This window comes from Carcharodon carcharias, chromosome 13, assembly GCF_017639515.1.
Source record: "Carcharodon carcharias isolate sCarCar2 chromosome 13, sCarCar2.pri, whole genome shotgun sequence".
Taxonomy (NCBI): Eukaryota; Metazoa; Chordata; class Chondrichthyes; order Lamniformes; family Lamnidae; genus Carcharodon; species Carcharodon carcharias.
Window position 1 is genome coordinate 36,758,905 of NC_054479.1, and position 15,951 is coordinate 36,774,855.

The 15,951-nt window shown below is 42.3% G+C and overlaps 1 protein-coding gene across 1 annotated transcript in view; it reads right to left on the reverse strand.

Moving 5' to 3' along the window:
• LOC121286208 (transmembrane protein 132C-like) overlaps positions 1 to 15,951 on the reverse strand; it is a 1,095,675-nt gene that overhangs the window by 612,904 nt on the left and 466,820 nt on the right. Inside the window, exon 3 of the mRNA XM_041203216.1 lies at positions 3,325 to 3,471. Within this exon, the coding sequence (XP_041059150.1) occupies positions 3,325 to 3,471 (147 nt within the window). The remainder of the gene's footprint in view (positions 1 to 3,324; positions 3,472 to 15,951) is intronic.

A 15,951-nucleotide genomic window follows, 5' to 3' on the forward strand; every position in this document is an offset into this window, starting at 1 on the left:
TGGGATTTACCTTTAAGGTATCCTCTCCTTTGTTGCATGACTTCCTCTGATCTGAAAACAGCCCAGGTGCAAGGCCAAAAGCCAACATCTTTAGGCACATGGGTTTAAGCCCCTTTCAGGCAAATTTGGAAGAAATGACTTGGAGGATGTTTTATGCAAATGGTGAAAGTAGTCCACACAAACTCCCTCACCCTAAACCTTGGTGGAAGCACTGGAAATTGCCTGGGTGAGAAAACACAAAGAAATTCAGAACCCCTTAAATGGTGGCAGCCGTTAGTGGAGACTTGGAAGGCTGGGTGAAGGGAGTGGTGTTTGGTTAACTTACTTCTTAATAACTACCTGAGTGAGGTAGCTGCTACCAACACAGCTCACAGACTGACCACCCAATGAAACACTGGGCGGGATTTTCTGCACCCGCCCGCCACCGGGGTCTTCCGGTCCCGCCGCAAGTCAATGGACATCCGGCTGGGGGGCCGCCTCACCCGCAGTGAGTCCCACCCGCGACGGAACCGGAGAATCCTGGCCACTGTGTCTGTGCTAACCTCTGCCCTCATTTGCCACAATAAATTTCTGGTAAGGTCACTACCTGAATATATTCCATATCTCAGTGTATGATGTAGTGACAGAATGAAGGTGAATTTCAAAAGGAGAGGAGGCCTTGAAAAACAGGTGACTATTGGAATGGCGGAAATCAAGCCACATGCTTATCCGCGGTACCATAGGCCAGAGTTTGAATCTCAACCTCCACCCTAGGTGTCTATTTACCAAACTTGAACACAGAACTGGGCAAATGGGAGTGAGGGAAGAATCCAACCAATATTGCAACAATGTTGGATAACCACAAACCATCAGTAACATCATTGGAGGTGGCTCAGATTATCTGCTCTTCAAACATGAATAGGCCATTCAGCCACTTGACTCTCTCTTGTTCAGTCAGGTCATGGCTGATCTGTACCTCAACTGCATTTCTGATCAATCAGACAAGTTTTAAAATAAATTCCTAAAATATCACATTTTCATACGGCGATTCCAAATGAACATCATCCTCAAATTCTGCTCACTACATTTTCTTTTAAATAATTCCTCTCTCAAACTCATAAAGCCCCAATCCTAGCATTTGTTGTCAGAGCCATGTACAATTACTGATAATGCTACAAGATAGGGTTGAAATATATTTTCAGTACAGTGTATCAACAGAATCCTCGTCAATAAGGATTGCACACAACTGTAGCGCATTCTATTCACAATATATAAATCTTGCAATTTTCTTGATTTAACATAATGCAATGAGATATGAAGCCAGTGTGCAAAGTGTTCAGAATCAGGGAAACATGGCACTGAATTATATATAGGCTACCCAGAAATTTTGAAAAAAATAATTAAAAACGCTCCCTGCTGGCTTGTCATAATACTTATAAGAAAACCTTGTTTGCTACTTAAAACCACCACGCAAATCTCCTTTGATAACAGGGCTGGTATTTTTAAAAGCTGCCTGCCAAATGCTTCGGGTAATATGATTAAAGCCTTCACTTCTGCACATGTCTTGCAAATCAAGGAAATTACACCTGTCACAGTAGCTTAGCATTATTAACACTTTTTTTTGATCTAGGTAAGTTATTAAAACACACAAAGACACTACAAATGAAGTTAATTAACACTGTGGCTGGTAACTCAAGTGACAACATTTTTAACTTAAATCTTAAGACTACGTAATTAAAGAGGGAAGGATTTAAATACAAATTATGGCCAGATTTGCATTAGACTGGAAGCACACACTGACACATCTAGAAGTTATGCTAGACTTCAAAAGAATTTGGTGTAAATCTGTTAACCAAGTCTAACATTTAAAATACTTCAAGTGTAAGCTATGCATATTGAAATGCTGCATCACACAGTCCAGTCACAGAGCCAGTGCCACTGCAAACTCACAGAGAACAGGAAATGAAATCTGTGTTCATCGAGGTGAGGGCTGCCAGTACTGTGGAATGAAACTCTGTTATTGCCCTGTGCTTTAGCATCAAGCACTGCCTGGTCAGATACATCACAGGCTGGAAACACTGCAGCACCTCATATTCAAATATAAAAGCTAGAAATTTGAAACAAAAACAGAAAATGCTGGGAAAACTCAGCAGGTCTGACAGCATCTGTGGGGAGAGAAACAGAGTTAACGTTTCGAGTCTGTATGACCCAAGGGTCACATGGAATCGAAATGTTAATTGTTTCTCACTACACAGATGCTTTCGTAGCTCATATTCAAACACCGTTGTATTCCTTAACCAATACCTTAAAAAAACAGCATTTCCTGTTTCAGTCATTTGACAGGATAATTCAGTCATTATTGCCAATATCCATCCTGATTTCTTTCCTGGTTTGCGAGGTAGTGTTGAATTATAGGCAGCTTTGAGCTATAGCCTCATTACCATTAAGTACATCCCATTAAGTATGCTGATTCTGTTTAGAATTTTTACAGTGGAGACTGCCTACTAGTCTGAGGTGGATTGAGAGCCCAATGAAAGAGGTATTTAGACTGATTGCACCACCCAATTCCTTTAAATCAGGGCAGTTAACTGATGTTGGTATTGAAAACTAAAGCAGAATTCTTCAGAAAATGTTGAAGGACCTCGGCAAACAGGATTGCATATTTTATTTCACATTTTCAGCTATCATTTTAATTCTTTGCTCCACTCCTACATTGCTGATCTCTCTATTCTTGGCATCCTACATTGTTCCAATGAAGCTCAGCTCAGTGAACAGCACCTCATCAATTATTGGTACGTACTTTACAGCCTTCTAGACAACATTTAGTTCAACAATTACAGATCATAATCATTGCTTCACTTTGTTTGGTTTTTGGGTAACAACTATTGGCAATGATTTTGTTTTATCCATTTAAATAGATTGTCTGTTTCTTTACTTGCTTCATTACCACTGCTCATGTGTTTTGCACCGTCATCCCTTTTCTATTCAATCTTTCCTGCCTTCGACCCTATCATAGACCTGCCTTTCTCTTCTTTTCTTCCCCTCTCCCCCTATCTCTGCCACAGTAAATGTGTTACATCTCTAACTTTTCCCCACTCTAATAAAATATTGTTGACCTGAAATACTCTGTTTATCTCTCCATAGATGCTGCCAGATCTGCTAAATTTCCAGCATTTTCTATTTCTATTACTTAATAACACGTCAGTGTTAAATTATCCACTGAAAACATTCCAAATGAAGTCCTGGTACAAAACATGCAGTAGAATAGAATGGCCCAAATATACACACTGTCATTTGATGTAATACAATTATATAATACAATTAAATTTACTCATGATCTCCTACCTGCTACTTGAAGCACCAGGTTTCTTCCGGCAAACAACAGTTGCGATGGAGTGTTTCCCACCATTTCCCATCTCCTGTTTAACTTCCCATAAGCTTGGAATGCTAGGTTTTACATCAACAATGTTCACACCTTTTTTTGCTTTTGCCCTGAGAGGGAAAAACATAAACAAAACCATTAATTAGTAAGCTGGGTTCATTATGTAATGAGAATCTGAAACTCTAGAACAATGCAAGCATCCACAGAATCTGTCAGTACATTCTCTGGAGGGTCTTTTCCAAGTCTAGAACAGGACAAATGGTGAAATAGGTAATGTAATGCACCATTGATTGGAGTATGTGGGGCAGAGCTGCAATAGTTTGTTCCAGTATTATCAGCAAAATGTAGCTGAAGGTTGGGGGAGTTTTAAACGTAAGTTATGTGAAGTGTAAATCTTGTTTCCGCAATCTTTAATACTTGTTTTAAAATCATTTTGCCAGAAGCTAGCCACCCCAACAAATTAAAACATTGAACGTGGCGAGTTTCTGTCAATTGTGTCCATTCATGGACCATCTTCATATTGAATGAGGTTTTTTTTTAAAAGTAGCACAGGCAATAGTAGGCTCATTTTAGAAGTTTTTACATGATAAAAAAAATTAAGAAACTGGTGCATGCATATCAATGAAACTCGTAAATAGTTCAGTTGAAGGTTCATTTGGACTCAAAACGTCAACTGTGCTCCTATGCACAGATGCTGCCAGACCTGCTGAGTTTTTCCAGGTATTTTTGTTTTTGTTTTGGATTTCCAGCATCTGCAGTTTTTTGCTTTTATCGTAAATAGCTCAGTACAGTTTTACTTTCAAGTTAATTTCAGTGATTTTAAAATCAGGTTAATCACAGGTGGAGAAGATATCCTTATTCAAAAGTGCTTATTTTTTTTCTTGTAAACCCATTTTCACCGCATTAATACAGTTGTACCAGGCTACCATTCTTAAATACAAGAGGGAATGCAAAGAAAAAATACAATTATATTTTATTACGCTGCCCAATTGCACTGGTTCATGAAAGAATTCACATTTGTTGTTATGTAAGTGAATTTGGTCGGAAACAAACAATAACTTCACTTTGGAAGAACAATGTAATTTCAAGTGTGATTTCATCAGCATTGCACCCATGAACTCAAATCAATTAACAATTTCCACAAGTTACAAAATGCCAGATTGTGTCAATGTTAATTCGAAATGACCATCACCTAAAAAGCAACCTAGTCTATCAATACCTTTTTAAATTCAAGGTCATCAGCAGAGGTTACTTAAGTGTTTTGGGATGAGGTAATGACATTATAACACATACAAGTTCCTTTCTCTGGCGTAGACCCTTAATCTGATCTCTTTGTACCCACACCCTCTGAAGGCAGAACTTGCCAACGTTCTTATAATGTTTGAATTCTGATGTGGAATATCCATGGATTGTTGAGCCTCTTTTGTCGCACATCATTATACAGGATTTTATTTTTTACTCTTTCATGGAATGTGGGCATCACTTACAGGGCCAGCATTAATTGTTGCCCACCAATTGCTCTTGAACTGGGGGGCTTATTAGACCATTTCAGAGGGCAGTTAAGAGACAACCACATTGCTGTGGGTCCGGAGTCACACGTAGGCCAGGCCGGGTAAAGATGGCAGATTTCCTTCCCTAAAGGACACTAGTGAATGAGATGGGTTTTTACAACAATCGATGATCGTTTCACAGTCACCATTACCAAGGCTAGGGGCAGAATTTTTAGGTCGGCGGGTGGACGCAATTGGTGGGTCACAGATCGGCCGTGGAACGGACCACTGACTGTGATTGGCCCCCAACCGCGATCAGGCCCCAACCACTGCCAGGGTGGGGGGGGGCGGGAGGAGGGCTGGCGCTGACATAAGCACGTAAGCTGAATGAAAGCTCCTGAAGGCAGAGAGCTGCCTCAGGGAGCTGGAGACTTTAAAACAGTTAAATATAGTTTGTAAAATAAGGGGGAAAAATGTACAATCATCACAATCAGTCACCTGACCATGTACGTGATAAAAATGCTGTCCATAGATTTTTTTTTTAATTTAATAACGGAAACCTCACCCCGCCCTTGGATGAGGTTTCATGAAAAATGCAAAGTCCGCCTGGCCGATTCCCGCGTCCACCAACCATAAGGTTGGACTGGCCACAAAAGTCAGAGACAATTACAACTTTCATGACCTTAATAGACCTCTTAATTATCAGCGGGCGCGCCTCTGACTTTTGCGTGCGCCCGCCAACCAAAATATCACGCATTTTCACGTCCAATTGGGTCAGGCCCGCATGCTGACCTAAAAATTCTGCCCTAGTTTTCAATGCCAGATTTTATTACTTGAATTCAAATTCCACCAACTGCTGTGTGTGATTTGAACCTGTGTCCCCAGAGCATTAGCCTGGGTCTCTGGGTTACTAGTTCAGTGACATTACCATGACACCACCATCGCCCCAAGCTCAACGGTTTATCAATCCATCCCTAATTGCAAAAGGATCAATAAATACTGGGTGTCTCAGGCTAGTTAACAGCCTTGAGGGTTTCTTATTAAAAAGAAACTCAGTTAAAAGCTAGCTTTAGGATCCAAAAAATGGGGCTAGGATTGCTGCATGCCTTCAACCTTTCATGTAAATAGAAATGGGGAACTAACGCAATTCGATTCATTAAGAGCAGCTCATTGTCATAACTTAAATGTGCTCCCCATGTGCTTTTCATAACTGCTGGGATCTCAATAAGTGAAAGATAATGGGAAATTCTAACATCAGCAGTTGTTAAAAGGTGCTACTCCTGTTGAACATAGCTGACTTCTTTTGCAGGTCAGCTGTGGAAAGTCAGCAAGGGAACATGTGGGAAGAATGAGCCCTTTCACTGTTGCCAGTTTGGGTATTCAGCTGAAAGACATGCAGTAGAGGATGATAGCCACATCTGGGGCTGTGGAATCTTTCTTCCTGTCACAGTGTGTCACAAGCCTGGTAGGAGGTGGATAATGAGATTGAATGTTGCCTCTCACGCCCATAAATCAGGGTAGATGTGAAATTTTTAGGCGTTTGGGACAATGCCATGGGATGGCTTTCCAGCATTTAACACTTGAGATTAATTCTATGCCCATCGCATCACAAGCACTGCACTGAACAGGGTAGAATCTGAGTAAAGGAGCTCTGGTACAAGCCTCTTACAGTTTTACGCCACCATAATGTTCAACCTGAGGCATCACGGATATATGGGTGTTGATTTTGACTTTTGGGCAATAGTATTAGATTATCGATATTGGATCTGTTGTCCGGTATAAATATTTCCTGATTTTCATCGAGGACAATGGAAATTCAAATTGAGAGATTATAAAGGCTGGCCAATTGCAACTGCCAACTTCGTACTATTGCCCAAAATCAAAATTATGTCCATCAAAGCCAAAACTATATCCACCTTGCCTCAGATTGAATTTTTACAGCTGGACCTTAAAAATGCTTCTAATGTCACACGTGGTTGTTGTAACACCCTCAAAACATCAACCAATACACAGCAGATGCAGATAATTTTTGACACCTTGACAGAGCCAAGAGCCTATCTGCCACCAATCTGTCTGAGCAGGAGAACCTGTTTCAGCATTTCAATTATATGTTCTGTAAGAATTTGGCATAAAATTCCCTGTAGCAGCATGCTCATTGACTCATAGATATTTACACACAGAAGGAGGACATTCGGCCCATCGTGTTCACGCCGGTCAACAAAGATATGAATATCCAAATACTTCTTAAATGTTACAAGAGTTTCTGACTCAACCACCCTTTCAGGCAGTGAATTCCAGACTCTCACCATCCTCTGGGTGGAGAAATTTCTCCTCAGCTCCCCTCTTAGCCTTCTACTTCTTACCTTAGATCTATGCCCCCTGGTTATTGACCCTTCTACTAATGGAAAAAGTGCCTTCCTATCCATCCTATCTATGCTCCTCATAATCTTATACACCTCTATCAGGTCCCCTCTCAACCTTTGCTGCTGCAAGGAAAACAACCCCAGCCTTTCCAATCTTTCCTCATAGCTCAGACCCTCCAGCCCAGGCAGCATCCTGGTAAATCTCCTCTGCACCCTCTCCAGTGCAATCACATCCTTCCTATAATGTGGTACATGCTCCCTGTTCAGTTTTTCAAAACGGGGTCATTAAGAGTGGGCATCATGTTTCCTTAGCAACCAGTCATCCAGTCTTTAAATAATAGTGGGGAGGTATCCTGGACTGCTGCCAGAGTGTCATTTGGCTCTTTGGGTGCTTTTCCTCTGCAGAATATGGACAATCTGCTATAAACGAATGCTCATTATAGCATCAGTGTGATACTTCCATTTCCTACATGATCCACCCAAGTGATGGTGCCAAATTAGGTGTAGTTTTATGCTCTACGTGAAACAACTTTTAATTTTTTCAAATTGTTCACTTTGGCTACTGTCCAACTATAAACATTGTCAGCTGAAATTTCCACAGGGGTTCGCCTGATCTTCCATCATAATCTTGGCAGAAATCCAGAGAAATAGCGTAAGCAGACATTTATGTCATTCCTTCAAGTTTTCCATTGATGTAATGGAAACTTTAACTGCCCCCCACTCCCACCCTGTAAATTTAGTTGAATCAGAACAAACAAGATCTAATATTTCAGTGGGATTCATTGAGCTAAATGAATACAGCTTGGGTACTGGAGAGGTGTAACCACTGAGTTTGATGATGAAGGGATAGAGTGGAAAAGATATGTTGACCTGAACTAAGTCTGGGGATCTCAACTCACCTCAGCAAGTGGGCTGGATAAAATATCATTACTTTTCAGTGTAAGATGTTCTTCCGATGTAACACTGGAGTGGGTGCTTGTAGGGAGAGCTTTAATTTTATTTGGGCGGGTGCTCAAGTTTCAGGGCCAGTCGGGCGGTGGGTGCAGCAGAAACACATGCTGAGTTTTGCTATTTATTAAAGATATCAGGATACCAGCCAACTGAGGAGGACATTTCAGCAATTAAAATTGATGGTCACTATTCAGACAGGTTAAAAGAGTGAGGCTTTTACCTTTTAACTATCATTAACCTCACCAGTGAGACTGCAATGGAACTGCATTCCCTTTTTTAAAAAAAAGTTGTTAGCGCAATAGATCAAGGTGGAAAATTTCAATAGTGAAACAAAGGTGGGAGGTGTGCTTTACATCTTACACTACAAGTCAATCCATTATATATTTCCCGTGCATTTTAAAATAGAATGTTGCAACCTATTCAATTATTTTAATATATAGAAAATATACAATTTATTTCTTATTAGCATACACAAATATGTACATGCTGTCATGTGATGTTGCATTGCTGCCTGTACTTTAACTGGCATGGGCGTCACTCGGGAAAGATAGGTCCGGACTTGTATACATGAGGGCTGATACTTTTAACAGAGGACTTTCACCATTGTTTTGGTAACTGGGATAGCCCTGCCTCCATTGCATTATATTGCATTCTCTCAAAGGAAGAATCCTACCCCTATTTCTCTTCAATGGCCAGTCCAAGAGTTGACCTTGTCCATTTTTTATTGTTCTGTGAGTGTTTCAGCCCTTGGGCCAAGATACCACTATTTAAAATGGAATATTTCATTAATAATTAAATGAATGATGCTCTGGGCCAGTGATAATATCAAAGCATATGTTTCAAACTACTGGCGTAATCAGAGCTAAGCCATCCTCAATGTTCATTGACAGGGGAGAGGATCCAGGTTTGACCCCACGCGCTGCTCAACTATTGATCTGAGTTTCAGGTTAATGTTACAGAAATCAACAGTGATTTTACTTGATGTTACTTTAACAAGCTTAGATATTTAAATCAGATTGATAAAAGGCACTGACCCAAGATCAACTAAAAATATCCCTTCATATTTCCATAGCAGATGATGTATAGAAGGAGATTCGGGTTGGGAAGGACATACTGGGCAGAATATTACTGGGTAGGGGTGGGGGTTGGGGAGGGGGAGGGGGGGGGGTGGGAATGGGGGGTTGACAGCGGTGGTGGATAGATTTCCCCCACCCAGCCCCATAACCTGGAAACAAAGTCGGCACCAGCCCACCCCACTGCCAAAACATGCTGCAGGGGGGCTAAATTGGTAAAGTGTGGGGCTTCCACCCCTCACTGGGGAAGATATCCCACCCATTGGAGCTTCCACCCAATTGGATTGGCTGGTGGCTCCATAGCCCCAGCAATCCCAAGAGCACGTTAGTGGGCACTGCCAGTACCGTAACCAGGAACAAGATGAAGGCCCATGCATCCCAGAGTCAGCTAAGTCTGGAGTCTTGGGCAGGTAGGTTTTTAAAAATTTGTTTATGGGATGTGAGCATCACTGGCTGGGCCAGCATTTATTGCCCATCCCTAATTGCCCTTGAGAAGGTGGTGGTGAGCTGCCTTCTTGAGCCATTGCAGTCCATGTGGTGTAGGTATACCCACAGTGCTGTTAGGGAGGGAGTTCCAGGATTTTGACACAGCGACAATGAAGGAACGGTGATATATTTCCAAGTAAGGATTGTGACTTACTTGGAGGGGAACTTCCAGGTGGTGGTGTTCCCACATATCTGCTGCCATTGTCTTTCTAGATGATAGCAGTCGTAGGTTTGGAAGGTACTGTCTAAGGAGCCTTGGTGAGTTCCTGCAGTGCATCTTGTAGATGGTACACACTGCTACTACTGTGCGTCTGTGGGGAGCGAGTGAATGTTTGTGGAAGGGGTGCCAATCAAGTGGGCTGCTTTGTCCTGAATGGTGTCAAGCTTCTTGAGTGTTGTGGGAGCTGCACTCATCCAGGCAAGTGGAGTGTATTCCATCACACTCCTGACTTGTGTCCTGTAGATCATGGACAGGGTTCGGGGAGTCAAGAGGTGAGTTCCTCACCACAGGATTCCTAGCCTCTGACCTGCTCTTGTAGACACAGCATTTATATGGCTAGTGCAGTTCAGTTTCTGGTCAATGGTAATCCCCAGGATGTTGGTAATGCCATTGAATGTCAAAAAACAATGGTTATGTTCTCTCTTGTTGGAGTTGGTCATTACCTGGCACTTGTCAGCCCAAGCCTGGATATTGTCCAGGTCTTGCTGCATTTGAACATGGACTGCTTCAGTATCTGAGGAGTCATGAATGGTGTTGAACATTGTGCAATCATCAGCAAACATCCTCACTTCTGATCTTACGATGGAGGGAAGGACATTATGAACCTACTGAAGATGGTTGGGCCTAGTGCAATACCCTGAGGAACCCCTGCAGTGACGTCCTGGAACTGAGATGATTGACCTCCAATAACCACAACCATCTTCCATTTGCTAGGTATGACTCCAACCAGTAGAGAATTTTCCCCCTGATTCCCATTGAATCCAGTTTTGCTAAGGCTCCTTATTGCCACACTCGGTCAAATGCGGCCTTGATGTCAAGGGCAGTCACTCTCACCTCACCGCTGGAGTTCATCTCTTTTGTCTATGTTTGAACCAAAGCTGTAATGAGGGTAGGAGCTGAGTGACCTTGGTGGAACGCAAACTGAGCATTAGTGAGCAGGTTATTGCTAAGCAAGTGCCACTTGATAGCACTGTTGATGACCCTTTCCACAATTTGCTGATGATTGAGAGTGGACTGATGGGGCGGTAATTGGTCTGGTTGAATTTGTCCTGCACTTTGTGTATAGGACATACCTGGGCAATTTTCCACATTTCCAGGTAGATGCCAGTGTTGTAGCTGAACTGGATCAGCTTGGATAGGGCGCGGCAAGTTCTGAAGCACAAGTTTTCAGTACTATTACCGGAATATTGTCATTTGTAGTATCTAGTGCCGTTAGCCATTTCTTGATATCACATGGAGTGAATCGAATTGGCTGAAGACTGGCATCTGTGATGATGGGGACCTCTGGAGATGAATCATCCACTCGGCACTTCTGAATGAAGATTGTAGCAAATGCTTCAGCCTTATCTTTTACACTGATGTGCTGGGCTCCCCCATCATTGAGGATGGGGATATTTGTGGAGCCTCCTCCTCCAGTGAGTTGCTTATTTGCCCACCACCACTCGTGACAGGATGTGGCAGACTGCAGAGCGTGGGTCTGATCGGTTGGTTGTGGAATAGCTTAGCCCTGTCTATCACTTGCTGCTTATGCTGTTTGGCACGCAAGTAGTCCTCTATTGTAGCTTCACCGGGTTGATACCTCATTTTTAGGTACGCCTGGTGCTGCTCCTGGCATGCCCTCCTGCACTCTTCAATGAACCAGGGTTGGTCACCCAGCTTGGTGCTAATGATAGAATGGGTGCTATGCCAGCCCATGAGGTTACAGATTGTGGTTAAGTACAATTTTGTTGCTGCTGATGGCTCACAGTGCCTCATAGTTGCAGTTTAGGGGAGTGGGGGCAGGTGGGTGGAGATGATGTGTTTAATGGAGCAGGTAGGTATGAAAAAAATGGGTGTTCTATCTGCCCCTTGATCCACAAAGGGAACCTGTCCAAGTGACCTGCCCACTGCCCCTTCCATTGCCCACGCCAACCCTATTATGGTGTAGGCAGCATATTATCAGGGTCAATTGACTTGTTAACAAGCCCCATTACCCCTTTATTATTTATTTAAATATGGTGGGTGGGCTTCTGATTTCAAGAGGGTGATGAGAGGGCATCTACCCTATTTTATGTGTCGCTCCTGTTGAAAACATGCCCGGTGGGGGCACATAAAATACAACCCACGTGTTCAGTGATCACTGTGAAAAGCCATTTTATCAAGAGGTTGAATAACTATGTGACTGTATGAGGGTGGAAGAGTACCCATCACACTCTCCACAAGCAACCCACATTCATAAAACATATTATTAAGCATAATTTATTTTTTAATGGCATTTTAATGCCATTGCATGAGTCTCTTTTCTTCAGTAAGTATCCTCTTTTACACAATGTCAATGTTATCAACACAACCTCAGGCAGTCCCCTCTAAGGAAGCCACCATTAATAAATAACAGATGGCTAGCTATTAGTGCATGTCAGTAAATTGAAATAATAATTTGTAAATTCTAGTCTATAAAATATCTTGCAGTTCCCCAAGGTCATATTTTGAGCACATTGGTGAGTCACTGTGTGATCATTTTCTAGGTCAGTGGATGTGTACATCTGATCTCACCAGGTGACCAATGGTAAATATGGCTGCTGAAAGTGTAGCCAAGTACAAAGGAGCAGCCCCTTCAGATGGTGGAATATGGGTGCAGCCTTGGTCATTGCACATCGGTGTGAAGTATGGTTTCATCAAGTTGCAGAATGGGCAGATGGCCAGGACACCTATCGAGTCGCTGAAATACTGATTGAATGGCACCACACTCTGCAGATCTTTCCATCCCGGAGGCCCCGTTGGTGCCCAGATGGATCCTGGAAATTCAGTAAATGTCACTGTTTTCCCTCATTTTCAGTGTATAATTTAGAGGTAGTACTTTAACAATAAGTATCTGGCAACGTTTTAATTAGGCAACGTGTTTGAGGCAGCCTGCTGTAGGTATTGCAAAGGTTGAACTGACCTCATCTTCTGTATATAACTTTGGTGTTAAAGCCAAAATAAATTTATTCCTTTCCTACATTACAACTCTGACTAGACTTCCAAAGTTCTTTGTTGCCTGCAAGCACTTTGGGATGTCCCAAGGTCATGAAATGCACTATACAAATGCAACTCAGTCATTCTCTTTATTCAATCTTGGATGATAAAGTACCCTGCAAAAATCAAAATGGAATTTACCTCTCCAAATTGTGCCTTGTGCCCATTAAATGTTATTCGAAATGTCACAATATTTTGGACAAGTCCCCAAACAGTCATAACACTCCCTCCAATGCAAATCATGTTCATCACTCCCTACTTCCAGTGCTCAGCAAATTGCAGTGAATAAATTGGCAAACGAGAGCCAAACTGGACAGTAAATTGTTCTTAATTCGAAGTAATTAATTGCGGGTGACAAGTCAATGCTCCATTTCCTCCTCCATCTTCTTTGCTTCAAAACAAGCCCACTTGTCTAAGACCACAGATTTGAGGTGAACTGCCATCTTAGCAGCTTTGATCTATCGCACTGAAAGGCGCTTAGCTTCTCAGCACTAAATATCAAGCTGCTATTGGTTTTCAAACTTGAAAATGCCATACACACAGAATCCAAGGCATTATTGCAGAACCCTCAGGCCTGTCAACTTGTGATATCCAGGAAACTCTTAATGACTAATGTTTAATAAATACAATGCCAGTAATAACATTAACCTGAGGGAACAGTAAGTCATGAAAAGTGGCAGTACACAGATTTCTCATGGAATTTGGCACATTTGCTTCAACGGAAGGATAACAGTAGTTGTATGTTTGTAAGTCAGCATGAATGGCCGCAGATACAGTGGGTTTCATGATGAAAATGCATTATAGGTTGGTACGTTCAATTTAGCTTAGGAGGTACAAACAATGATATTAGTATTTCTACCGTTAATCATTATCATCAGGGCTTGTAATCTCAGAACAAAAATTGAGGAATTGGGGATTGAGGGATACATACATTTTATAGAAACTATTTATTGTTAACCCTTGCCTTAATATTTAAATATTGTACTTTTCCCCCATCCCGTGCAACTATTTTTACTAGTTATATTGGCATACTCTAAACTTGCTGATCCAACCGCCCTCTACATCAGCTGTAACGACATTCATGGTAATGAACCCATTCAGCCAGAATAACTGTAGCCAGCCAATCCACTGCACCCACCATTTGTTAAAAATTAAACAGGCAAAGGCAAGTCTAAGAGCTTTTGCGTGGCAGGTTGCTTCAAGTGGGAGATTGAAACAGCATGGCACCCTCTACAAGGCATCTGGGATCTGCATGAACTGGGCAAACAACTATGTATCTCCTTAACTAATTAGATCACAGAATCATTAATGAGCAACACAGCGTCTGAACCAGGAAGGGTAAGTTAAGCAGTGAATACAATGCCAATTAAGGTATAGAAAGCAAAATAAAGAGAGGGTAACAAATGTTTGATTAAAAGGGAGAGATAAAAGAGACAGAAAGAAAAATGTTAAAAATATAATTTATAAACATTTTTTAAAACTTCCAACAATTCCCCAACAACAGTAAAAGGATTGAAATTCCACACTTGTAAGAGTTAATTTTCAGTGCCAGATAGGTTGTTTCAAAGTAATTAAAACTTAACTCACCATTGAAAGGGTTTTATTTTAAAACATCATTTTTAGGGTATGTGGGCATAGCTGGCTAAGACAGAATTTATTGCCCATCTCTAGTTGCCCTTGAGAAGGTGGCAGTGAGCTGTGGTCCCTGTGGTGTAGGTACAACCACAGCGCTGTTAGGGAGGGAGTTCCAGGATTTTGACCCAGCAACAGTGAAGGAACGGTAATATATTTCCAAGTCAGGATGATGTGTGGCTTGGAGGGGAACTTCCAGGTGGTGGCATTCCCGTGCATCTGCTGCCCTTGTCCTTCTAGATAGTAGCTATTGTGGGTTTGGAAGGCGCTGCTAAAAGTGCATTTTGTAGATGGTACACACTGCTGCCACTGTGCATGGATGGTGGAGGAAGTGAATGTTTGTGGAAGGGATGCCAATCAAGCAGACTGCTTTGTCCTGGATGGTGTCAAGGTTTCTTGAATATTGTTGGAGCTGCACTCATCCAGGCAAATGGAAAGTGTTCCATCACACTCCTGACTTGTGCCTTGTAGATGGTAGATAGGGTTTAGCGAGTCAGAAGGTGACTTACCCACTGCAAGTTTCCCATTCTCTGACCTGCTCTTGTAGCCACAGTATTTATATGGCAAGTCCAGTTCAGTTTCTGCTCAATGGTAACTCCCAGGGTGTTGTTATGGAGGATGCAGTGATAGTAATGCCATCGAATGTCAAGGGGCGATGGTTAGATTCTCTCTTGTTGGAGATGGTCATTGTCTGGCACTTGTGTGGCATGAATGTTACTTGCCACTTGTCAGCCCAAGCCTGGATATTGTCCAGGTCTTGCTGCATTTGGACATGGACTGCTTCAGTAACTGAATTGGGCTGAATATTGTGCAATCATCAGCGAACATCCTCACTTCTGACTTATGATAGAAGCAAGGTCATTGATGAAGCAGCTGAAGGCAGTTGGGCCTAGGACACTTCCCTGAGGAAATTCTGCAGTGATGTCCTGAAGCTGAGATGATTGGCCTCCAACAACCACAACCATCTTCCTTTGGTTTAGGTGTGACTCCAACCAGTAGACAGTTTTCCCCCGATTCCCATTAACTCCAGTTTTGCTAGAGCTCCTTGATGCCACATTCAGTCAAACGCGGCCTTGATGTCAAGGGCAGTCACTCTCACCTCACCTTTGGAGCTCACCTCTTTTGTCCATGTTTGAACCAAGGCTGTAATGAGTTCAGAAGCTGAGTGACCCTGGCGGAACCCAAATTGGGTGTCAGTGAGCAGTTTATTGCTAAGCAAGTGCCGCTTGATAGCACTGTCTATGACCCCCTCCATCATTTTACTGATGATCGATAGTAGACTGATGAGGCGGTAATTGGCTGGGTTGGATTTGTCCTGCTTTTTGTGTACAGGCACACTTGGGCAATTTTCCACATAGCCGGGTAGATGCCAGTGTTGTAG